Raw genomic sequence first — 24,470 nt, 5'->3', positions numbered from 1 at the left:
ACATCATGATGAGTGTGTGTGTGTGTGTGCGTGCGTGTATACGCACACACTGTCTTCACTATTTAGCAATTTTAATGGATTCTTACAACTCGACTGTAACTGCCTGTGTGTCTTCTCTACCAGCTCACATGACGTTTATTGCTGGTTCCTGTGATCCTGCCCTCGATGTACCAGCTGTTGGATGGATACTTGCTTTCCTTAAGATCTGATGCTGAGTTTTTCTTTCAGTGTCTGCCTATCACCATGTGACTCCAGATCTGTGGCTGGCGTGGCTTGCTGTGTGCGAGTGTGTTGAAATGGGTCCATTACCTTTCCTTGACTGCTCTCCACAGGTATGATCTGGACACTCAGCACGCCTTTGTTGGCGATTACTCGGGACAGATCACCCTGCTGAAGCTGGAGCAGAACACTTGTTCAGTTATCACGACCCTCAAGGGACATGAAGGTGGGCTCAGGTCACCAGCTTTTCAACTAGTTCAGGCATCCAAATTCAGTCCTCAGCTCTGTGGGTTTGGGGAGTGGTCCACTCCTTGAGAACTGCCATATTTCAGTTTGAGTTCCGTGTGTTGGCATTGAAAAGAAAGCTGAGGTTCAGGTGTGAGGTCTGTTTCATACATCAGAAATCCTGTCTAAATTGTTCAAATGGATGCTTTGTATTGCTTATCTTGTTTACTTATTGGTTGGTTGGTTTTTAAGGCAGGTCTGATGGTAACCCAGGCTGACCTGAAAGTTCATGTGCAGCTCAGGCTGGCCTCAGTTCATAATAATCCTCCTCCATCAGCCTAAATGCTGGGATGACAGTTGGGAGCCACCATACCCAAGAACCTTTAAAATTATTGTTTCTATAAGAACTTTTTTGGGAAGTGTGTGCAGTACTGGTTTTGATCCCAGGCCTGGTTCATGCCAAGTGAGAACTCTATCTCTAACCTATGCCTCCATCCCCAGACCATTTCTTTTAAACAGACCTTTGGAAGAATTCTCATTATTGCCGTTCTGATTCTGTTAGTTTCTAGAGTGGTACCATTAGAGAAACTCCATGGGGTGGTCAGCCTGGCACTTGGTCAGTGTACTCTGAATCAGGACTAGGTTCACTCATTGTATGGAGGCAGGTCTCTATAGAGGAATGTAAAATTCCCGGTGGCCGAGCTGTGTAAACCTTTATGTACATGTGGGTGATAAGTTCATTTCACTGAGCTGAAATGCAGTATGGACTTTAGAGTTTGTTGGATCTCATTTCTGTTGAGTCACAGATTGGAAGTTTGAGGTCCTGTAGTTTAGACTGAAAAGCTGAAGATTTGTTGAGAGGATTGATGTGGATCTGTTTAAGATGGTACTTGTACTTAGTACCTTGTGCTTAGGCTTTCAAGTGCAGCAAGTTGGGCATCTCACACACTTTAGCTAAACCGTTTAGATGTACTAGACTGTCCAAGATCAGGGACTCTGGGGGAGGTAAAAGGGAAATGAACGTGGAAACTCTGTGGCAGAGAAGCAAAGCTCCCGAGCAGCCCCTCCCAAGCACGGCAGATTCTCTCATGACCTCGGAACCTTTCAGGGTCTCAGAGCTTCTGAGGGCAGAGCGGGCACTAAGACTCCTTAGTGGTTTTCCAGGTCAGCATGTTTCTCTGTGGTTTAGGCCGCTGACTGACACATGAGGGCCATTGGACTCAGCAGAATTCACGGGGAAAAATGGGGCCACTGCGCTCACTCTGCCAACCTCTTTTTGTTTTGTCCTTGGCTTTTATTATGCTTTGAGAAACCTTATGTGAGAAACTGGCTTTTCTTCCTTTCTTGTGCACGTGACCACTTCACTTTCTGTATACCTCCAGGAGAATTATTAGCCTGTGCCACTGGCTCAGGATTAGTTTGTTAGCAGCTGGTGCCTAGATCAGTAGTAACAACTGAAGACACCCTGCAAGAGAAATCTCTCCATACGAAAGATTTCCCCAAGGGCATCCCATTTGATAAGTTAGCAGTGTATGAAATGTAAGGGCTGAGCCAGTCTGTCTTGCTTCCTTTCTTCCTCTCCTTTCCTTTCCTTTCCTTTCCTTTCCTTTCCTTTCCTTTCCTTTCCTTTCCTTTCCTTTCCTTTCCTTTCCTTTCCTTTCCTTTCCCTTCCTTCTTCCCCTCTTCCCTCTCTCCCTTCCTCCCTCTCTCCTTCTCTCCCTCTCTTTGGTCAAACTTCTTTGGCACATTTACTTAGTAAACTTACTTTTTTTTCACTAATTTTCATCCTAGAGTAAATGTCTGTGGATTCTCATGGGTCAGGGTGACCTAGATTTTTATCCTGTATTAAATGTGCATGACAAGCTGTGCATGTTTATTCATGACATTTTGGGATTTTTTTCTCTTAAGTTTTGTGAACTGATGTTTTATATCTTGCTACTTTATAAATTATTGGTACAGAACAAGGAAAAACTTTAAAGGCCTTCATATTCAGAGCTATGTGGCTCAGAAATTCTCAACTTCCAAGTTTGGATAATGGATTTACAGTGTTTTCTCCATGACTCGTGAGATCGTGGTTTGAATGACCCTTTGTTTGCCCAAATAGATGTTTTACTCCAAGCCTCAGATGATGGTTGGGCTCCCCACAGTCAAGCCTGTGAGTCCTGATACCGAGTTCTGTTTGACTCCTCTCTCACATCCCTAGGTAGCATCGCCTGCCTTTGGTGGGACCCTATCCAACGGTTACTCTTCTCGGGAGCATCCGACAACAGCGTCATCATGTGGGACATCGGGGGACGGAAAGGCCGGACACTCCTCCTTCAAGGCCACCAGTATGTCACCGTTTGGGGTGGGGATCAGAGGCAGGGGGAGGGTACTCTGTCCTGTCAATCCTGAGTAAAAAGAAAGTGGAGTGTACGGTGTTCTCCCTTCTTAGTCCGATGAGGTCACCACTCTTCTCTCCCAGTGAGTGGCTGCGTGGATTGGAGACTGAACTTGGAAACTTTGACCATGGCAGATTGTGTGTACTAAAGTACTGGAGGCATGAGCAGTTTATTAAACCCTAAGATGTATGTCATCAAAAAGTAAAGTGTATATCAGCAGCCATAGTCACTTGAGCTCTGACATTGTAATACTTAGGGCGTGCCTTCTAGCATTCCAAAGGCAGCACCTCCTTTACCCCCTCACCCCATTTTCCTTTCTTCCTTGTTGCTGGTCAGACCATGGCTGTTTACTGTAATTAGAATCCAGTTGAAATTTAGCCAGAAAAAAAACTAGATGCCAAAGTTAACAGGTCAGGAGATGACTTGCCTGGCATCCGTGTCTGAGAGCCTTCAGGAAGAGGGCAGAGTTCTCCTACCCATGTGTGCACTTGCGGCACCTGTGGCTGTGTGTGCAGATGGCTGCTCGTGGTCCTCGTGATCTGACAGCTTCTTCATATGAACTGAGTTTCAGTAAGAGTGACATTCCATTTTGGTTTTGAATAAGTAAATAGATTATGGTAATGTACACACAGATCTGTAGTGTTTTCATCCTCTCCAACGTGTTAAGTGCCAGATCCAAAAGGAGTGGCCATGGGTAATGTGTTAAAGCATGCTGGATGAGGCACAGTCCTCGTTACCACACCAAATACATAGTGATAAGGCAACAGCCAATAACAGAAAGAAGGCAGAGTGCTGAGCTCCGGGGTGAGCTTCTGGTTTTTCTATGTTGACATATGACTTGGGTACCACTTATTTGCAGTGACAGAGTGCAGTCACTGTGCTACCTGCAGCTCACGAGGCAGCTCGTCTCCTGCTCGGCAGATGGTGGCATTGCAGTGTGGAACATGGATGTTAGCAGAGAAGAGGTAAGAAGCAAGAGCTTGGTAGGCGGGCAGGAGGGTGGGCAGTTTCAGAGGAGAGCCCACTTTGTCTTTTCAGTTTTCCAACTTGCAGGCTGGAAGGTGGCTGAGAGGTGAGCACACCCTGGCTTTCCACTGCTCCACCTATGGATTATTGCCTAACAAAGTTCAGCCTGTCTTTTAAACTTTTAAAAATTAAATTATTTTACTTGTGTGTATACATGTATGTACACATACATGTAAATGTGATGTGTATATATTGCATTTGTGTATCTATGCATGGGTGCAGGTTTCATGTGCATGTGAAGCCTGTGGTCAAAACTGGGTGTCTTCTTCTCTTGCTCTCTATCTTGGTGTTTGAGACACCAAGTCCAGTGCTCACTGATTTGACTCGACTGGTTGGCCAGCAACCCCATGGGTTTACCTGTCTCCAGCAATCCAGCTCTGGGATCACAGGCTTATGCCACCATGTCTGGCTGTTTGTGTGAGCGCCTGAGATATGAGCTCACAGGAAGCATTCTGCTGACTCAGCCTTCTCTGCTGTGCCGTATTCTGTCCTGGGTGAGAGTTTCTGGCATTGATGAACAGTCTGAACAGATGGGCAGCATTCAGGTTGAATATTAGCTTGGAGGACTCTTTGCAATCAACAGCCTTCTAGCTTATCCATGGATTCGGACTCCTGGAGGCCTTCCTGAGTATTCAGGTTGCTCCAGAGCATTGCAGCTTGGAAGCCCTGAGAAGGATGTCACAGGGCATACTAGCGAGGCAGTTTCCTGGGGAAAATGCACCTCTGTTCTCTGCCGCGGACCAGCCTCAGTCAGGCCCCCTCAATCCTCAGGAGAAAATCTCCGTTACAGGTGGGCAAGGAGTTGGCGACGCAAAGGGTGACAAACAAATAGGAACACACTGTAATTTTTCTCAAAGTGAGCACCAGTCTTACCAGTGACTTTTACACAAAACAGAGGAATGCATACAAAAAGCTAACAGGAACCAAGTGGGGTAAAAATTACTATTAACAACTGGGATCAAAAGCAGCCCCACCGAAGGTCAGCTTAATCTTAGAAGCCAGGGGCAAGGGCTTCACGCCCTGTCATTGTTCCAATTCTAGTCTATTGTGTAGTCCACCTTGCCCCATAGGCCATGCCCCATAGGCCATTGTAAATTCCTGTGTATCGGTGTAACTCAGCTATCTATAGTTCTAAGTATCTACTCTGGTTCCTCCCTAGACCACAACCTTCCTTCTTCCTAGATAACGGTAAATTCTTGCATATGGGAGTAGCTTACCCTGAGATTTCTAACTCTTATCCAGTAAAATACTATAAGAAAGCATGCAAGACCCTCCATATTATCGCTGGAACAAATTTGGAGCACTCGTGCTTTGGGAATGCCAAGGTTCCAGGAGACTAAGATTCCGTGAACTTTTCGCCTTGGGACTGCGTCCAGGTTTTGGGGGCCTGTCACCCGTGTCACTACTGGATTGGATGTAGTAGTTCTCTGCTTTTATTTTGCATTGTGCTGTCTTCCACTAAGTCCAAACTGATACATTTATCTTTAAGGCAATCTGGTTTTTAGATTTCTTTGAGCCCCTAACTAGTGTGGATAAGTCTAGATAAGTGTTTTAATCTCTGAATATCTATTTCCTTTTCTATAAAGTGAAATCATTGTTTGAGAGGATGTCTAAGGTGCCTCCATTTCTTTAGAATCTGATCGTCTGCTCATTTGAGTGACACCACAGTGACTCTGCTTGACCTTGTCACCATGAGGTTCTTCAATTATTCATCCCATGCAAATTTCTGAAAATAGATCTGGTGTAGGGGTGTGCACATCCTTAGGCTTTTTATAGCTGTCATCAGATGGTTTCCAGGCAGGATCTCCTGCTCATCTCTGCTGGCACCTGTGAGGTCTGACTTTGCTCAGTGACATCGATGGCTCGTAATGGTGATAGCAGAAGTGGATCTAAAGAAGGACGATGGATGGGTGGTAAAGACAGGTTCACTACAGAAGCATTAGCAGGCAAGTACAGGGTGGCCGCACTGTCTGACAGCTTAGGGGAAAACACATGGTAAATGTTGGGTCTTACCTACAAGAAACTTGCCATCCCATAAAGAAACCAGACTGCTCTATAACTGATAAAATGTGCTGCCTAAGTCAGAAGTATTACTAAGTGCCAGGTTTCCTGCCAGCTTTGTGTGGCAAGCCAAACCGGAAACTCCGGTTGCATGGCTGCTGATGAACTTCTGGTTTTGTATATTCTAAAACTCTTTTGGTAAGGCTTGGAGTGTGTGTTGCACCACATACTTCGTACCGGCTCTGCAGTGCCGCGTGCTAGGGCTTTCCTTGCGGATGGATGCCTGCTAGGACTGGGTTCTGTCTTCCCCAGCCTCCAGCTCTACACACCAGGAATGGCTGGTGTGCCGTCTGTTTCTTGGGTCCATCCTTCCTGCCTTCCTCTGAGAGAACAGAGATGCGAGAGGGAGGGTGCACTTCCTGCATAGCCAGGCACAGCTGTGGGAGTCTCTTGGGTTTAACTACTCTGCCTTCACCCCACGTTTGTTGTACTTTGTACACTCTTTTAGAAAATGCAGTCAGAAAGTGGGAGCATCGTCCTTCCTTCAGATTACATAACGGTGGACTGTAATTGTGCGTGTGGGAAAAGAAAAATACAGCCCTGTCTGTCAAGGTGCTTCCTGTGGGCAAAGACGACTTCCTGCTAGTCATCTCTCTAATGGAGCAGGGGGAAAATTCTATCAAAAGAGGCATTATTTTTAGTAGATACTAATTTTTTCCTAGCTAGGGAAATGTAATACAAAGGTGAATAGTCTGTTGTCTGTGAGGGCTGATCCTGTGTGGGACCCGGGTCTTCCTTAGCCAGTGGCCAGAGGATAAAGCACGGTTCTCCAGCTCCACACTGCTCACTTGGAGTGTCTCTGGACTGTTTCCAGCCCACCGTGGCTATGAACTCCCTCCCACAATAGACCATATTTGCTTCCCTGACAGAGTATAATTAGGGCTGTTCCTTTTGGGAAATAAGTATGAATGAACAAGTAACCATAGTTACGGAGAATATTTAAGCAAGCAGACTTTAGAATGTAGAATACTGTACTTATCTATCAATACAGTGTAGATGAGTTAGCAGTTAGTGGCAGTAATAAAGAGAGATTATTAATAAGTCCCTCTACTCAGATTAGATGGAAAAGGATGCAGAAAAGAGATAGAAGTCAGTGCTTCGTTAACATCCTCCTTTCTGGACTGAGAATGTCGCTGAGTGGTAGAGCATTTCCCTGGTGGGAGCTGCCGGGCCCTGGTTCACCACCCCTCACTGTGCTGCTCTCTTTCTGAGGGCAGCGTCTCATGTAACCCACACCAGCCTGGGACCCTGTCTGTGGCCTGAGCAGGGCTTTGGCCTCCTGATCTTCCTTGCCTTCACTGCCTGAGTGATGGAGCTATATAAGCATGTGCCACCACCCTCGACTTCTGCAGCTCTGGGGATCAAACAAACCCAGGGCTTCCTCCATGGGGCAAACAGTCAGCAGCTGAGCTTTGTCCTCAGCTCTGCTCTGCTCTTCTCAGCGCAAACAGCCTCTGTTCTCCATAGACAACACTCACAGAGCTCGCGCTAACCTAGAGTTTAACACCCGCTTCTGAGTAGTAACAAAATAAAATGACAGATTTTCTTGTTTTAAAGTTTGTTCCAAAACACATGTCTATTTATGCACTGACTACTGTTTGCTCTCTCAATGTACTAAAAGCATACTTTTCCCTTCCCTTGTGCTCTTCTGCCCTCTAGATCACCAGAGTAATATGCTGTCTTCTTAACCATGGTTTTCCGAAGCCAGAGCTCAGCTGTCACTTCCCAGTCCCGAGTTTTGAGACCTCATGTCATAAAGGGGAATACAGCCCTTTTTTCACAGGCTATGGGGAGCATGGTGGACTATCAGGAGAGATAGACCAGCCTCTTTCATTTTCTGTGGTCTTCAGCTTCTGTCTGACTATGGACAGTTGCTCCAGGCTGTAAGCCACAGTTCCTTTGCCTGAACAGTGGCAGTGGTGGTGTTCTGGATCCCTGTGCTTGCTACACAGATTTGGTGCATTTAAGCACATCAAGTACTGTGTACTGCTGGGATTCATAGCGCCTTTGTACATCAGGCACTGTTGAGAACACTTAGCTGTACAGCCTTACAGGGACTGTACCAGATGAGGAAACGGGGGACGTGGGAAAGCTAGGGTTGGCACCTGGGATCTGACCTGGACTTATCTGACCAGAGTGGTTCTGATATTAGAACCACTCTAACTGTGAGAAAGTAATGGAGAATTCCAATTGAGTCACTTAGAAGCACACACGGATGTCTGGGAATCTGTTGACAGCGGGAGTTGAGAATGGGAGTGCACATCTGTAACTGTAGCACTTAAGAAGCTGAGGCAGGAGCATTGCTAAAAGTTTCAGGCCAGCCAGACTATATAGTGAGACCGACTCCTAAAAGCAACCAACCATATAAAAACAACAACAGAACATCTAAACACCATGGGATTGATCATGGGAACCTCAGCTAAAATGTAATGTGGGATTTAAAAGAAACATGGAGTCCAGAACGTTTCAGAACTCTGTGCTAACGTCTGGAAGGCCAGTGTAAACATGTAGATGTTGGCTTTGCTTCCCTGCTGCCCCCAGGCTCCTCAGTGGTTAGAAAGCGACTCCTGTCAGAAGTGTGAGCAGCCCTTCTTCTGGAATATAAAACAGATGTGGGACACAAAGACCCTGGGCTTGAGGCAGGTGAGTAGCCAATGTTTGCTCCTTCTGGAAGAATTTTGCATCTCATTATTTTTTTATCTTTAATTCAAATTTTTAGAAAATCATACTTGCCGGGCGGTGATGGCGCACGCCTTTAATCCCAGCACTTGGGAGGCAGAGGCAGGTGAATTTCTGAGTTTGAGGCCAGCCTGGTCTACAAACTGAGTTCCAGGACAGCCAGAGCTACACAGAGAAACCCTGTCTCAAAAAACAAAAAAAAAAAAAAAAAAAAAAGAAAAAGAAAAAAGAAAATCATACTTTGTTCTTACAAATGTGGTTTCTCCTCTATTATTTTGTATCACGGCCATGTGACTGACAGTGAGCATGACCAAGTTTGGCCTGTATAATACACCTGGATCATTTTCATTAAGACTTTCTCAAATCTCTTCTTTTTCTTTTTTAACTGAGAAACTTGCCCCCAGTACCCTTACTGGTAGCACTGGGTACTCATACGATGCCTAAGTCCTGCTGTGAAATGCATCTGGCTGATCATGAATTTGGGGGCTACGTGAGAGCATAGTGATCATTCATCATTGGTGAGGGATTAGCCTAGCATTCGTGTGTGTCACTAACTTTGCTTTGCTTTCACTCAAAGAGCTGCTCGTCAGTAAAGCCCCATCCAGCCTGGCAGCCAGGACTGGGCTTCTGTTATTTCTTATTACCCAGAAATGCCCAGAAATGGCTGATCCTGTGTGATGCTTCCCCCACCCCCCACCCCCCACCCTTTTTTTTTTCTTTTTTTTTTTTCGAGACAGGGTTTCTCTGTGTATCTCTGGCTGTCCTGGAACTCACTTTGTAGACCAGGCTGGCCTCAAACTCAGAAATCCGCCCTTCTCTGCCTCCCGAGTGCTGGGATTAAAGGCGTGCGCCACCACGCCCAGCTGTGTGATGCTTCCATAGCAGTGAACAGCATATTATAGTTGGTGAAGTATTCCTTCTAAAGAAAACACCGAAGAGTGAATTTTATTCTTATGCATTAATAATTAGTAGGAGAGAGAGAAGCAGATAGATAGATAGATAGATAGATAGATAGATAGATAGATAGTCACTAAAGGGTTAGTGGTTAAGGTCTGCTACATTCAATGGTAATAATTGGAGTGTTCTGGAAAGTTCTAGAGCTTATTTTCTGAATCAAGAGTTTGCAAAGCCAAAAAGAACATTATTCCTCCATGAAGACTATTTAAAACTTTAACTTTAACTTTTTTCTTTGAAGGAGGAATAGTTTTTTTCTTGCCAGAATCTCCAGCGATTGGGTTCCTAAAAGAGCTTGGGTTTGGTTTGAATAGTGCTGCTCTTTGTGAACCAGACAGATATAGCTGTTGTCCCCAAACAAGGACATTTTTATTTGAAGACCCTTGCCTACTGGGACATTTCCTGATGTGTGTTCCAAGTGTCAGTGATGATGCAGTGGGTGCTGGGGTCTATCAAGCACATTCTCCCCGAGTTTACAGGAATGCAAAGCTAACTCCTGTCTCCTCCACCGCCCTGGCAGCATCACTGCAGGAAGTGTGGGCAGGCCGTCTGTGGGAAGTGCAGCAGCAAGCGGTCCAGTTACCCCGTCATGGGTTTTGAGTTCCAGGTTCGAGTTTGTGATTCCTGTTACGACTCCATCAAAGATGAGGAGTGAGTGCTTGCTGGTTCGTCTTACTGCGTCCTGCCCTCTCTGTCTGATGGGAATCTGCATATGGGCAGCAGTTCTAGAGAGATTTCTACCCATATGCTTATCTCTTTGGAATGTTTCTTCATTTGTTTGTTTTTAATTACATTTTTTTGTGGGTGGGTTGGGCCAGCATGTGTATCACAGCTTGTATGTGGAGGTTCAAAGACAACTTGTGGAATCTCTCCTTCTACCCTGTGGTTCTTAAGGATCAGACTGGTGGATAAGTGCCTTGCCTTGCCGAGCCATCTCGTCAAGCCACATGAACCGTTTTTGAAGAGAAATTTCTGTCCTAGCTTTGTGACACACACGCTCTTTATCTCAAGCTGCCTCACTGGCTGGGACAGATTTTTTTTTCCAAGTACCAATGAGGGTCGTTGGAGTAGTCCTGCAGCTGACAGCCCCATCCCACAGGGCTCTGCAGAGACATGTCCCTGTGTAAGTAAGTGGGCAGCAGCAATTGAGCTGGCTGACTTTTGTCCACTCATGCCAACTTAGTTACGGGAAAGACTGGAAAGACCTGTGCTCTTTCTTCACATGGTCTTAGGTAACTTCATCAGATGTTCCTGATGTGGACAGATCCATTGGGAGAAAATGGCTGTTATTTTTTCCTTCTCCTGAGCCATGGCTACAGTAGCAGAGGTCTGTGTCCCCACCCATGACGGGCCATGAGCTAACAGAGGGAGGGCTGCACCATGGCTCTGACTGTGGCAGATGCTCACTGGCATCATTTACTACATTACATCATTGCTCATGATCTCCTCCAGTGCACTTCTTCCTTAGCCCTATGGGCCCATGGTTTTATGTCTGTGTACCAGGCTCTCCAGTGAAGGAATACATTATTTTTATGCTGAGTGTCTTAACCTTTTTGAGGTCTTGGCTTTGGGACCAAAGCCTCTACGGTTGAAACCTTTTGTACAGCCTTGTTAATTATAAAACCATTGCTATATTTTTAGAAGATAATGGTAACATTATTGTGTGTAAGCCATCTACATTGCTAAAAGATTGCTTCTCTCTTAGGCCTGGCTACAGTCCGCACATTTCACCTGTCTTTCTCTTTGTTAGCCGGACTTCTCTAGCAACATTTCATGAAGGAAAACATAACATTTCCCATATGTCCATGGACATTGCAAGGGGACTGATGGTGACCTGTGGGACAGATCGTGTTGTGAAGGTAAGCTGGCCTGTTAGCATCTCAGCTGAGATAGAGCTGTCCTCAGGCTATGAGCGGGCTTCAAGGCATTTCTAGTGCCATTGCCTTTGCTTGGTATAATCAGTAATTGCCTGTTCAAAGCCCTGAATGACAGAGCAGGTATTTGTGATTTCCTAACCCTGATGGGGACTCGCTGTGGGTGGGTGGGTGGTCATGATAGTGAGGGCTAGGTGTCTCTTGGAACCTGTGGATTCTGAGTTGGCCTGAGGGTTTCCCGTCCCATCTGTCTTGAGTCTTTGTTAGTCTATAACCTTTCCTGTCTTCTTGGCTAATGTTCCTTTACATCCTATCCTATTTGTGAAGAATAATCATATTTTTTAAGTTAAATTCTTAGATCACAAACAGAAATTGAAAGTAAATCTTTTATACTTAGTTACATTGTAAAACAAATAGTTTCTATTTTTATACAGTATAGTAAAACATTATTTTCAGGATTCAAAATGCTACCTGGAAGTGGTTTGTTGTCCTTGTTGTTTCGGAGGGTTTTTTTTCAATGTAATTAGTTAACTACGTTGCTTTATTTGTATATGAGTCCTAAGGAGGTTCTCTAGCCAAAAAAGACAAAGCTGTCAGTACTAACTGTTGAAATTAGACCCCATGATAAGTGTTTCTTCTCCATGTGCCTTCCTTGTAGATATGGGATATGACTCCTGTGGTGGGCTGCAGCCTGGCAACTGGATTTTCTCCACACTGATCCCAGAGCTGGGTGATGTCTGCTACACGTGATGCATAGCATCCTCCATGAATGGAGACCCTTCATGTAGCTCAACAGCCACTGTCGTGTAAATGGACATTAGACGCCTAAAAAAACAAATCAATATTTTTTAAAAGAAAAAAATCTATATAAAGGTGTGTTTGGGGGTATTTGTGGAAATTGTCTAAAAGGTCTGTCCACAACGGACTCCTAAGGAGTAGAATTTCCTCAGCAAAACTGCCTCATGAACATTGAACCAGTGGGTAAGGAGGGAACAATGAAGGGTTTAGAAGGAAAAATTTTTAAATGAAAAAGGTTAGTGCTTAGAACTTCTTAAATGCAAACCCATGAGCACACATGGAGTCTCCCGAGAGGGTCCTTGAGGCCCCTGAGAGTACTCAGATACACAACCAGGGGCTGGGGGAGAGCTTTCTGTCTTTCTTCAGGGGAGGTGGCCAGATGTGAGAAACCTATGCTTGCCATACAAATGTCCTCTACACCGAGTTACTGATAAACCTCATCAAGGTACCTGTTCTGTCAGGTGGTGTCCTAATCTGCTCTTGGGTTTGGCTCACTCTAGTTGTTTCTGTCCCAGCCAGTGTCCCCTGGGTGAACCTTTACAGCTGTCATATAACAAGACAGAGCACATTCATCTCCTTCTCCCAAACCTGCCCTGTGGACAAAGCTTTCTTTTATGGTGCTGATGTACAAGCCTCCTGACATTTTTTTTCTTTGTAGCTAGTCATGACCCATGGCAAACTCAGCTACCACCATGGTGGTGATGCGTGCCAGCAGCCTACTCCATGGAACAGCCCAGTCTTGCTAACTGATACATTTGTTTGTAGTCCCAAGACCAAGCCCTTGTTATATGGTAGCAAGTTATGCCCCTCAGAAGTACTCTGGCGCTTCTGTATTATGTTGTAGCTGTGACCAGTGTTAGTCATGTGTCATAGAAAGAAATTGGTGGCCCATTGCTAAAATTATCAGTCAGGTCTTGTACAGTAATCCCTAACCTGCAAATCACTTACATAGCATTTAGAAAAGCTGTTGTATGAAATGTGTTGTCCAATTTTTGGCCAGATTACCAAGAGATGTTTGTGTGTGTTTGTGTAAACAGAAAGTAGCACATGAACTATTCCAGTAGAACCGTGGGAGCCTGCTGCTTGCCGGTAGGAAAGGCCTACTGCTTTAACGGATGAATAATGACTACCTACAGCATCCGTGTGACTCTTGCTAATGGGTATGGATTTAAAATCTCACTGTAGCACTGTGTTGGGTTACATCAAGATCAAGGCCATTCTGCCAGAGAGGACTAAGGCTTTATCACTTTACCAACATGGCTAACAAGGAGGTGGCGCACGCCTTTAATCCCAGCACTCGGGAGGCAGAGGCAGGCAGTTTTATGAGTTCGAGGCCAGCCTGGTCTACAAACTGAGTTCCAGGACAGCCAGGGCTACACAGAGAAACCCTGTCTCAAAAAAACAAAAAACAAAAAAAAAAAAAAAAAAAAAAACAGGCAGAAAAGCTATGGGGTCACAATGGATAAAACACAAACAATGAGGAAAGGAAAGGCAGCCAGGCATAATGGGCTCTGTATTTACAGAGAGCTCTTGACTTGAGAAATAAGACCAAAGGATGTTTTGCCCCCTTTATGTTTTATGTAGCGTCACTTTTAACTGCTGGTTTTTCATTGGATTCCCCTTACACTATACAAGATGTGGATTGCTCCAGTGCTTTGGACAAGAGAGTGGGTGACGTCGTGAAACCACAATGTAGAATGCTCTCCTCGCTGCTTGGTTTAGCTCAGCCTGTGGTTCTGCCCACGCAAGGGAAACAGACCATGGCGGAGTCATTGCCCTGTGGAATAGTGCTGAGCCAGGCGTGGGTTTATTTTCTTAAAAGCATCTGTAAAATGTGACTTTTGGATATCTGTGGTAGATCAAACTGAATATTCCCTCTCCTTTTTAAAGCCTCCTGATAGAAAACCCCGTGCCTCATAGAGAGCATGTAGTGGTTGGTTTGAGCCTTTTAAGAGGCTATTAGAAATCAAGGAGGAAAAATTATATTTAAAGAAGAATTAGAGGGAGGGACCTTAGGAGGGAATGCAGGCTGAATGCACTTCGCTCCTCACTTGAGCCTGTGGTCACATCTCCTTTCAAAAACGTGCTTGCCAGGCTCCCCTATGTGTCAGGTAGCAAAGGGGGCCATATTTTTTATAGAGGGTGAAGATTATATTCTCAAGTTTACTGACTGAAGGGACAATAAGGCTCAGGCTTTTTGCCTTATTTGGATTCTGTTGCTAAACACATCACTTAAGAGAGTTCCTCAAGTAACAACTATGTCCTTTCCATCCCAGAATTCTCAAGCTAATTTGTACAGACAAGGATCAAGAAGTAGAGGGTGTTAGACAAGAGTCTTGAACTTAGATCTAGTATGTAATAAAGTGATGCCGAGTCTTTATTCTCAATGTGTTCTTTACTGGTCCTTTATTAGTTGGTCCTAGTGATAGCAATAGGCCTGTATGTTGGTAGAAACCACTTCTTATTCACTAGACTGTAATTGTTTACTATGTCCCAGTTTTAACTTGCTGCCTAGTGGGCAGCAATAGACACTGTTGCTGTAGACTATGCTTTGTTCTCCCGCACCAGTGATTCAGTTTGTTAACATCTATATTTATTAAACTTGTCAAAATTGATAAATAGAGTAGCAGCTCAGACCCAAGAAGATATTTTTGAAAATCAGGGTTTCATTAAAAGTACTTTCTAATATCTCCTAAATGACAAGCATCAAGTTACTGTTAATGACAGTGATCTGCTCATTCTACATGGGAGGCTTAACAAATAAGTAATATATGCTGACTTCTGCAAGTGTCTGTTGCTTAATTGTTAATTGTGAGCAGATTATTGAATGCCTCATCTATTTTCTGCAGTTTACTACACAATAACTCTTTGAATAAGTTGAAGTTTAATCGTGCAACAAATTTCTATCAGAGAACAATGTAAAGTATTTTACTCTGTAGCCTTTTTTTGTTTTTTGACTTGGGAAGCAAAAGGTGACATTAAGTAAGTCAATGTGTCCTTGTACAACTGTGTTTCCATAGAGTAGGATGCCTTGTGTATCCGAGAGACGCTGCAAATTTTTGTTCTTTCTACTTGTGGGTTCCATTTTTGTGGGCTTTTTTATTTTATTTTTAGTTTTAGTTTTGAGAATACACATATAACAATAAAATACCCCTTGCTTGTTCCTTAATTTGTGTAATTTTGTTTGCTCTGGATAGAGCTCGGGACACGTCTATGTTTGTCACACTTACGTGTCATCCTGTGTGCTGGGCAAGTTACCTACATTATCTTGTTGAATTCTAGCATCACCCTTCAAGTTCATTTTCCATTTGCATTTTACAGATGACAGAATGAAGAGTCTGTCTGGTCTGACTTAAGAGCAGGCACCTTCTCCATGGGCCCTGTCTTACAGTGCTAGCAGGTCATGCTGTTGCAAATGAGGAGTCTGTCTGTCTCTGTCCATGTGTCTGACTTAAGAGCAGGCACCTTCTCTGTGTGCCCTGTCTTACAGTGCTAGCATGTTATGCTGTTGCATGGGAGAGTAGGAGGGTAAGTGTGGTCTCTGCTGAAGTTTAGGAAACTTCTGTGAGTCACCAGTTAGCTCAGGATAACTGCACAGAACTGCATAGAGAAGAGACATCCTGGTCCCAGCTCCTCTTCTGTGCTCACAGCTCAGCCTTGTGAGGTTACATGTGGGTGGTTCTAACCAGTCAGGTTACTGTGTGTTTCTCAAAACTAGATATGACTCCTTCCTCTCAGCATCAAAATATTTTTGTGATGGAATAGGAACTGGGTGTGATGACACATACCAGTAATTCCAACATTTGGGGATTCAGGCAGAAGGATCTCAACTACACAACTTGAGGCCAAACTAGGCTGCATGAAATCTGTCTCAAAAAGCAAACAGTAAAATTAGGTTCTACCAAGTGATATGAAATATGGTGCTTTTAAAACAGTCTAGAACTAGAGAGAGGGCTCAGCAGTTAAGAGCACTAACTGCTCTTCCAGAGGTTTTGAGTTCTGTTCCCAGCAACCACATGGTGGTTCACAACCATCTGTAATGGGTAATGCCCTCTTCTGATGTGTCTAAAAACAGTGTACTCACATACATAAATTAATAAATCTTTTTAAAAAAATAAAACAATCTAATCTACCCTGCAGAGAAAGCACCATAAAACTTAACATTGTCTATCTTTCCAATGTTTTCCATACATGGCCGAATTTCATTGCTGTGCACACTGGGCCCAGTATTTCTTGGCTCTTGCTGGAGTTGGGTGTCTGTAACTCCCTGAGATCTGCCTAGCAGTAGGGAAGAAGGTCTCATTGTAGATGAGGGACTCCTGTCACCACCTGTCACCACCATTTCTCCCACAGTAGTCATGGGAACACATGGAGAACGGAGAGTGCCTCCACCCCGGAGATCACATGTGCTCCAGACCTGAGGTCGACACACCACAAACAGGAATACAGCTCCATTTTCTGCACTCACCAAGGTAGAGATGTATGTGATCTGGGGACAAGGGAAGTGGGTAGGGCAGTGTGTGTTTCAGTTACAGCATAGTCTTGACTTTTATAGCACTATTTCATTTTTGCATTGTGAAATTATATTTTCACATTTCTGATAACTAGATTAGAGGAAGAATGGGGCCTGGAGAGATGGCTCTGCAGTTAAGAACAGCACCCGCATTATGCTATGCATAGAGAACATGAGGTTAGTTTGAGACTTCTAAGGGACCAACAGAAATCAAGGGAAAATTTTATATTTAAGGGAGAATTAATGAACGGGACCTTAGGAGGGAATACAGGCTATCTGAATGCACTTGGCTCCTCACTTGAGCCTGTGGTCACTCACGTCTCCTTTCAGAATGCACATGCCAGGCTCTCCTTACATGGCACACGTCATGAGATTCCCAGGAAGCGAGTTATTGTTAATGAGCACAATCTACAGATAGTTCTGTTGTGCAGTTTTCCTCAAGCTGTTGGAAGGAGAGGAACTGGAGAGCAGCTCCTAAAAGCTGGGCTGTCTCCACAAAACCACGACACTGAAGGGAGGAGAAGGCCCATGGCAGAAACGTGTTTCTGGATTTACTGGTGTGAAACACCCCCACCACCACTCCCACCACCAACACACACACACACACACACACACACACACACAGTTGTTGTTGAGGCAGGGCTTCATGCAGCCTAGTCAGTCTGCAGACTCTATGGAGCCAACAGTGGCCTTTACCTTGGGATCCTTCCGCCTCTCCTCCCAGTGCTGGGAGCTTGTTGTAAGCCCTTCCCATGCTCTCTTCCTTTTAGGACCTTGTAGAACAGCTCCTAGCCTTTTACCCAGGAGTCCTGCTCCGATCCCCAGGGAATCCCAAATTGCAGTTGTGTACTGAAAATATGTCGGATGTGTCCCAGGTGTGGTAATGTTTATATATGATAAAAAGATAATAGTTACTGATAAGTAAAGTTGGGCAGGCTTGCATACATAAACCTGAACACAAAGCCTGTCAGCTGTTCCTTCAAGAAATATCCCAGCACTGGCCACCAAACAGCATCCGTCCCCATGTTCCAAGCCACTGCCTTCCTGGTTGTCTGTTGGTTTCTGTCAGCCTGCTGTCAGAGCTGGTGCAGCGTGACTCAAATCATGCTAGTCTATAAGCCCAGCTCACAACTCTTGTCCCATCCCAGTATAAGTTCTAAAATGCTCTCATTATCCTTACCCCTCGGATCTGTTATGGCCTCTTACTCTTATCCAGCCACACCTATGTCCTTGTCATCATTTCTCTAACTCATAAAAATATTATTTATTATTCATTTATTTATTGGCAGGGGAGACATGTGGGTGCCAAACTTGGCCTTGGGGCAGGTTTTTCCCCCTATCATTTGAGCTCCCAGGAATTGAACTCTGGTCCTTTGGCTTAGCAGTGACTGCCTTCATCCATTGAGCCATCTTGTCAGCACCGGCCTTCCCACCCCCCCACCCCCCAGCCCCGCCAAGCCTCTATTAGGAAATTTGTGGATAGCTTCATGAGCATATTGTCAGGCACTGTGATGGTCATTTGGCTGATGCTTTGAGGATGTGGTTAAGCGGTAGAGCACTCCCTGGCAAGTGCAAAGTAAGTTCAATCCCCAGAATATGCAGAGTGGATGGAGAGAAACACTTGCTGCACACTGACCCTTAACGACTTGATAAGTTGGGGCTGGAGAGATGGCTCAGCTCTTCCAAAGGTCCTGAGTTCAATACTCAGCCACCACAAGGTTCCTCACAACCATCTGTAAAGGGATCTGATGCCCTCTTCTGGTGTGTCTGGAAATAGCTATAGTATATTCATATACAAAAGAATAAATCTTCAAAACAAAACAAAAACAACTTGGTAAGTTGATCAGTAAAACACAACAGTCCATCTTTTTTTTTTTTTTTTTTTTTTTTTTTTTTTTTGGTGTTTTGAGAAAGGGTTTCTCTGTGTAGCCCTGGCTGTCCTGGAACTCAGTTTGTAGACCAGGCTGGCCTGGAACTCAGAAATCTACCTCCCAACTGCTGGGATTAAAGGCGTGTGTCACCATGCCCGGCACAACAGTCCATCTTTAAAGTAACAGTGCTGGTCCAGTTCGTGTCAGTCAGCTGCTCTGTGAAGTTAAAAAAGCAAGTGATGTGAATTTGCTCAGAGAGTGAGCATGGAGTGGGGCCTTTGGGTGGCTGTTTCCTCACAGCCATCCTTACACCACCACAATTCCCTGGCATGCCACTGACACTTTAGCCAAAGGCTGGAAGTGGTATGAGATAGAGGTACAAGACAGACTGTGGTAAGCCACAGAGACTGTGGGGAGGGGTTGGTTATCCTAAAACAGCAGAGTCTACTGGGGGGGGGGGGGGCAGGGGGAGGAGCCTTCTTACCATGAGACTGTAAGAAGCTGCCCTCAGTTTTATGTTCTTATGGATGCTGTTGTAGTTCCTAAGTTATTTCCACAGAATTTCAGACCTTCCTCCTATGAAGTGATGATGTCTCTTGTCTTCCCCTTAAAAGAGCCCACTTCAGTGACTCACCAGACCAGCCTTGGTAACAGGTCTGGGAAACTGGGAAAAGGTAAAACTATGTGGTTCTGAGGCTAAGTCAGAAAATGGCACCCAGTCCACATCTGTCTGTGGGAAAGCAGCTCCAGCTGCCAGCCGGCGCAGGCATCCAGCCTTGTGAGTGGCCCATCCTGAACATCCTGCACAGATGCAGCCAACAACATCTGGAAAATCATGAGAAACTAGAAACAGGCACAGCTGTGGGACCCTGCTCTCAGATTCCTGACCCACAAAAGTGTGGACAATAAAACAGACTTTGAAAGTCAGTGTTAGTGTGCTTTGTTACACAGCAGTAGTGTCCTGATACATGAAGGCCTGGTCTCCAAGCTCCTCACCGGATTTCCAGCATGCAGAGCTGTCTGCAAAGAAAAGCTGCTGCCCCGAGGTGGCTGCTTTTCTACCAGGGCCAGCTGAGGGCATGTTCTCCTTAAACTCCTTCCCTTTACCTTCCTGAGACCTGCAAGCTTTTCTTTTAACCAACAAGATAACTACATATTACTATATTTATTGGATATAGAGATGCTGGAGGTCTACAGTGTTTTATAAATTATGCACAGTGATTAGAGCAGTCAGAAAAGCTGAGTTACTGAGCTTTCCACAATGAAGCAACTGCCTCTTACATGTAATTTTTGTCCTTTACGCGTGAGTTTTTGTTGACACACAGTTCACTTGTTGAGAAAGCCTTGAGCAGAGCGACGCTCCCGCTGTGGTGAGCTTCCATCCTTGCAGAGGGAAGCAGTGACCCAGCAAATAGGTAACGTGCACAGAGTGCCGGAAAGTAGTAAGTGGGAAGGAAGCAAACAAAAGGAGCCGCAGATGGAAGGCTCAGTGTGTGTGTGTGTGTGTGTGTAGGCAGCTTGCCAAGTTAAACTGTGCTCAGAGTGACACATGTACAAAGATTTTAAAGGAGGAGAGAGCAAAGCCAGAAACAAGGAAAGCGGTCCAGGGAAGAGAAAACAGCTCATGTGTGTGTTCAGCTTGCTCCCCAGAGTGCATGTGAATTAAGCTCAGCACAAGGTTGTAAGGGTACTTAAAACACTGAAGTTTCGTTGACTTTTTCTTTTTTTAACAATTTAAAAATACTTGATTGCAAACTTCTCAGGCATGAACTTGGTTATGACAGTGTTGTGAGGTGATGTCAAAAGGCCAGACACACCTGGCCCTCATCGAAAGCTTCGTGTGTCTGGAGAGAAGCAGTGATCTAGACTGCATACAGCCCAAGTGATGAGGAGCCTCTCCAGAACCTGTGAAAGCCAGGGCGGTGGGGTGTGTCTGGGGGCGGGGCTTGTCCATCATTCAGGGACACTGCAAAGCCCATGGCCTTTCCCAAGTATAAGAAACCCATTGCAGTCGGGCAGAGATGGCACACTCCTTTAATCCCAGCACCTGGGAGGCAGAGGCAGGTGGATTTCTGAGTTTGAGGCCAGCCTGGTCTACAGAGTGAGTTCCAGGACAGCCAGGGCTATACAGAGAAACTCTGTCTTGAAAAAACAAAACAAAACAAAACACCCCGTTGTATGTCAGAAGGTCTTGGGTGCCAGGACATCATGACTTTTCTTGTGCATTGTGAGTACGTCATTCTGGCAACTGCTCCACCTGGTTTGTAAGGGGTAAGGTGCAAACAGGGTGCTGAAGAGGCTGAGGTGAGGGGTAGCCCTGAGGAGTCAAGGATGGGATGCATGGCAAAGGAAGCATGAGGGGATCATGTGTTGGGTGTATTTTGGAGGAAACCTGTGCATGGCTTCCTGATGCGATGGATAAAACGAGTCAGGAGCCAAAGACAACAAGATTTGGTCTGAGAAACAGCAAGGTAAATTGGAGAGCTACTGGAGACAGAGTGGAGCTGTGACTTCCAGCCCATCCACAAAGAGCAGCTGTACAGTGGCCAGCACAGGACCAGGCTGGGTGGAGGACGGGGTGGACAGAAACACTGATAATCCAGTGCATCGCTTCAGGAAATGGGGCTTCTGCTGAACTGAAGTCCTAGAGGCAATTAGGGTCTTCTGTGTGCCAAGTCCTTGATGCACACATGGTACCATCACAATGGTAGGTGTCTTCTTCCTGCAGGTATTGAACCTCCCTCAAACAGGTGTGTGTGATAATTTGTTGTGTCTGACTTTTTTTTTTTTTTTAAGATTTGTTTATTTTATGTGAGTGCACTGTAGCCATCTTCAGACACACCAGAAGAGGGCATCAGATCCTATTAGAGATGGTTGTGAGCCACCATGTGGTTGCTGGGAAATGAACTCAGGACCTCTGGAAGAGCAGCCGGTGCTCTTAACCACTGAGCCATCTCTCCAGCCCCTGACTTTTCTTAAGAGTTTTAATAAAGCCATGTGCTCTTATGGTCCCAGTCTACCTTGGTAATTTATAGATTTAGGAATCAGGTAACAGTCTTAAGTTCCATGGGTGGTGTTGGCCAGGTGGTAGTGTCTATATAAACAATGCACAGTTAACTTGCACCAATCTTTTGTACTTAGAATGGAACCAAATGCTGCTTCTTATAAAACAGTCACCTAGGGGGTTATTGACATTGTTGGGTCCAAGTCTGAGCTCAAGGAGTCCTGGCCACCTTACCCCTATTACAGCCTTTAAAGAGACAAAGGACACTGAAAAAAGAGTGAACTTACTCAATGTGGTCACATCTGGGAATGGTAAGAAATGGGAATCAAAGCCAGGTGTGGTGGCATACACCTTTAATCCCAGCACTCAGGAGGCAGAGACAGGTGGATCTCTGTGTTTGCGGCCAGCCCTTTCTACAAAATGAGTTCTGGGACAGCCGGGGCTGTTACAAACCTATCTCAAAAATGCAAAAGAAAAATAGGGGAGTTGTCGAGTAACTCCCCAAGTACAACTTCAGTGTACTAGCATGAGGTTTAGGTTTCAAGAGATTACAAGAGATACGGATATTTAACCAGTGCTGGTCAAGGTATGGTCCTAACTGTCACTGACCTACCATCTCTGATCCAGTTCATCCTGCAAGGTAGGATCCCCATCCTACCTTGGTAGATCCAAGGTAGGATCTTCCATCCAGGAAGTTGTCAGGACTGTGTGAAGTCTTCCTGGGCAACAACTTTTATTGTTTTTGCTGTCATGAGAGCTTTGGCCCTTAGTACTTTCCCACTCAGGAGATTCCTCAGGAGGTTTTAGTTGTTCGGTGTTCATTGTTCCAGCAGCTGGACAGCACAACTGTCTCTCCTTAAAATCCCTTTGTCTCTTGCCTGGATGGCGACAAGGTCAAGCACAGCTCGAAAGACATCACAACACAGGGAGTTTGCATGCCTCCCTGCTTCCCGACGGAGTCTCGAGACTGGGGTCCCTCAATAGTTACATTTCTGTTGCTGTGCTCAAGTACGATGACTAAAAGTAACTTAGGCAAGATTTGTTGCTTTTCCCATAATCATAACTGTCACAGTCATAGGATGTGTCACAAAGTGCCTGGTAGTGGGAGCAGAAAAAATGAGCTGATCCGATCTTCAGCCTCTTGCCAGCAACGGAGGATCAGGAAGTACAGCGTGTCCTAAGTCCTCCAATCCCGCCTCCAGTGATGTATCCCAGTAACAAGGCTCCACTCCCTAAAGGTTCCGTACCTTTCCCAAACAGCAGCATCACAGTGTTCAGTGTTCCCTATGGGGGACATTTCCTCAATCTGCTACAGAGGCTTTTAAATAGTCTTATCCCATACCCCAAAGTACATTTTCGTCTCCATAAAGCTTGGGTGTCAGTGCCATGGGTTTAATGAAGGTTTTGTGTTGTGTTGTTTGGTGTTATTGTTTGTTTGTTTGTTTGTTTGTTTGTTTTAACTGTCACGTTTCAAGTATAACTTGTGAAAATCAACAAATGAAAATTACCAAATGTGCCGGGCAGTGGAGGCATACCCCTTTCATCCCAGCACTTGGGAGGCAGAGTTAGACAGATTTCTGAGCCTGGTCTACAGAGTGAGTTCCAGGACAGCCAGGGCTACACAGAGAAACACTGTCTTGAAAAGCCAAAAATAACAAATGTATATTCTAGCCAAGAATCAAAGTGCCAGGCTGAAGAGATGGCTCAGAGGTTAAGAGCACTGACTACTCTTCCAGAGGTCCTGAGTTCAAATCCCAGCAACCACATGGTGGCTCACAACCATCTGTAATGGGATATGACACCTTTCTCTGGTGTGTCTGAAGATAGCAACAGTATACTCATATAAATATTTTTTAATTAAAAAAAAAAGAAAGTGCCTATCTTAATTCCTAGCATGGGAGAAGTCAAACCAGGAAGATCATGTGTTCCTGTCTCAAGAAAACAAAATTAAGGGCTGGAGAAGTTGCTCAGTGGTTAAGAACACTGACTGCTCTTCCAAAGGTCCTGAGTTCAAATCCCAGAAACCACATGGTAGATCACAACTATCCATAATAAGATCTGACACCTTCCTCTGGTGTGTCTGAAGACAGCTACACTTTACTGTAGCTGAATAGGAGGTATTTCAACAGAGTGTCCTTTCAAATCCTTAAGCAGAATTATAACAAAATTTAAAATTCTAATTATCATAGTGTCTGTGCCTCTTATCTGGAAATATGAGATAAATACATTTCTTGATGTTGGAAGTAAAACTAACAGATTTTGCCCCCATTTCTGGTTGTGGGCTCTATACTTAGGAGACTGCCTATAACTTTCCATCCGTCTGACTTCGGAGACAGTCCAGCCTATGCTGCCAGCTAGGGGCGAGGTGCCTATGACCTCCTGCTCCTTTCTAACTCTGATGAGCTCTAAGTACATATCATGTTGAAAATGGACCATCACAATCTATTTCTTACAAAAATCGATTCTCAGAATTGTTAAAACATTTAAATGTTCCTTGCTAATATTAAGCAGATTCTAGTTGGGTGAGTTTGAACAATTCATCCCATTATGGGAAGATGGGAAGAAGAAACTTTTACTCTTTTGATTCCCAATAGGCAGTAGATGAAGACAGCCTTCTGAGGAGCCTAGCATTTTCTGTGTTCAATCGTATTAATGAATGACAGTATCCAATTAACCATCTAATTTGCAAATGCAATTGCATCTTTACAAATGCTCTTGTTCATCACAAATGCTTCTGTGCTCATGTCAATTACTCTTGAATCTCTCAATTCTTCACGAGGCCAGTGGAGGCTCTATGTATGCAGTGATTGATTTATTTACACCTCTTGCCAATATCTCAAAACCCAAGGCACAGCCCTATCCAGA

General features: G+C 44.8%; 1 protein-coding gene across 3 annotated transcripts in view; it reads left to right on the top strand.

Moving 5' to 3' along the window:
• Wdfy1 (WD repeat and FYVE domain containing 1) overlaps window positions 1-15,386 on the top strand; it is a 73,882-nt gene extending 58,496 nt beyond the window's left edge. Inside the window, exons 3-9 of one of the 3 annotated variants that reach the window (XR_001785590.1) lie at window positions 333-445; window positions 2,648-2,774; window positions 3,685-3,790; window positions 8,454-8,555; window positions 10,066-10,210; window positions 11,296-11,404; window positions 12,078-15,386. Coding sequence is in view for 2 of the 3 variants with exons in the window: in XM_006496543.2 (XP_006496606.1) it covers window positions 333-445; window positions 2,648-2,774; window positions 3,685-3,790; window positions 8,454-8,555; window positions 10,066-10,196; window positions 11,296-11,404; window positions 12,078-12,137 (748 nt within the window). In the remaining variant the exon portion in view is untranslated. The remainder of the gene's footprint in view (window positions 1-332; window positions 446-2,647; window positions 2,775-3,684; window positions 3,791-8,453; window positions 8,556-10,065; window positions 10,211-11,295; window positions 11,405-12,077) is intronic. The other 2 variants (XM_006496543.2, NM_001111279.1) reach the window with 2 other exon arrangements.
• Window positions 15,387-24,470: the final 9,084 nt, after the last annotated feature.

This window comes from Mus musculus, chromosome 1 (genome assembly GCF_000001635.26).
Source record: "Mus musculus strain C57BL/6J chromosome 1, GRCm38.p6 C57BL/6J".
Taxonomy (NCBI): domain Eukaryota; kingdom Metazoa; phylum Chordata; class Mammalia; order Rodentia; family Muridae; genus Mus; species Mus musculus.
The sequence above is the reverse complement of the archived record's forward strand: the minus strand, read 5'-3'. Positions and strand labels throughout refer to the sequence as shown.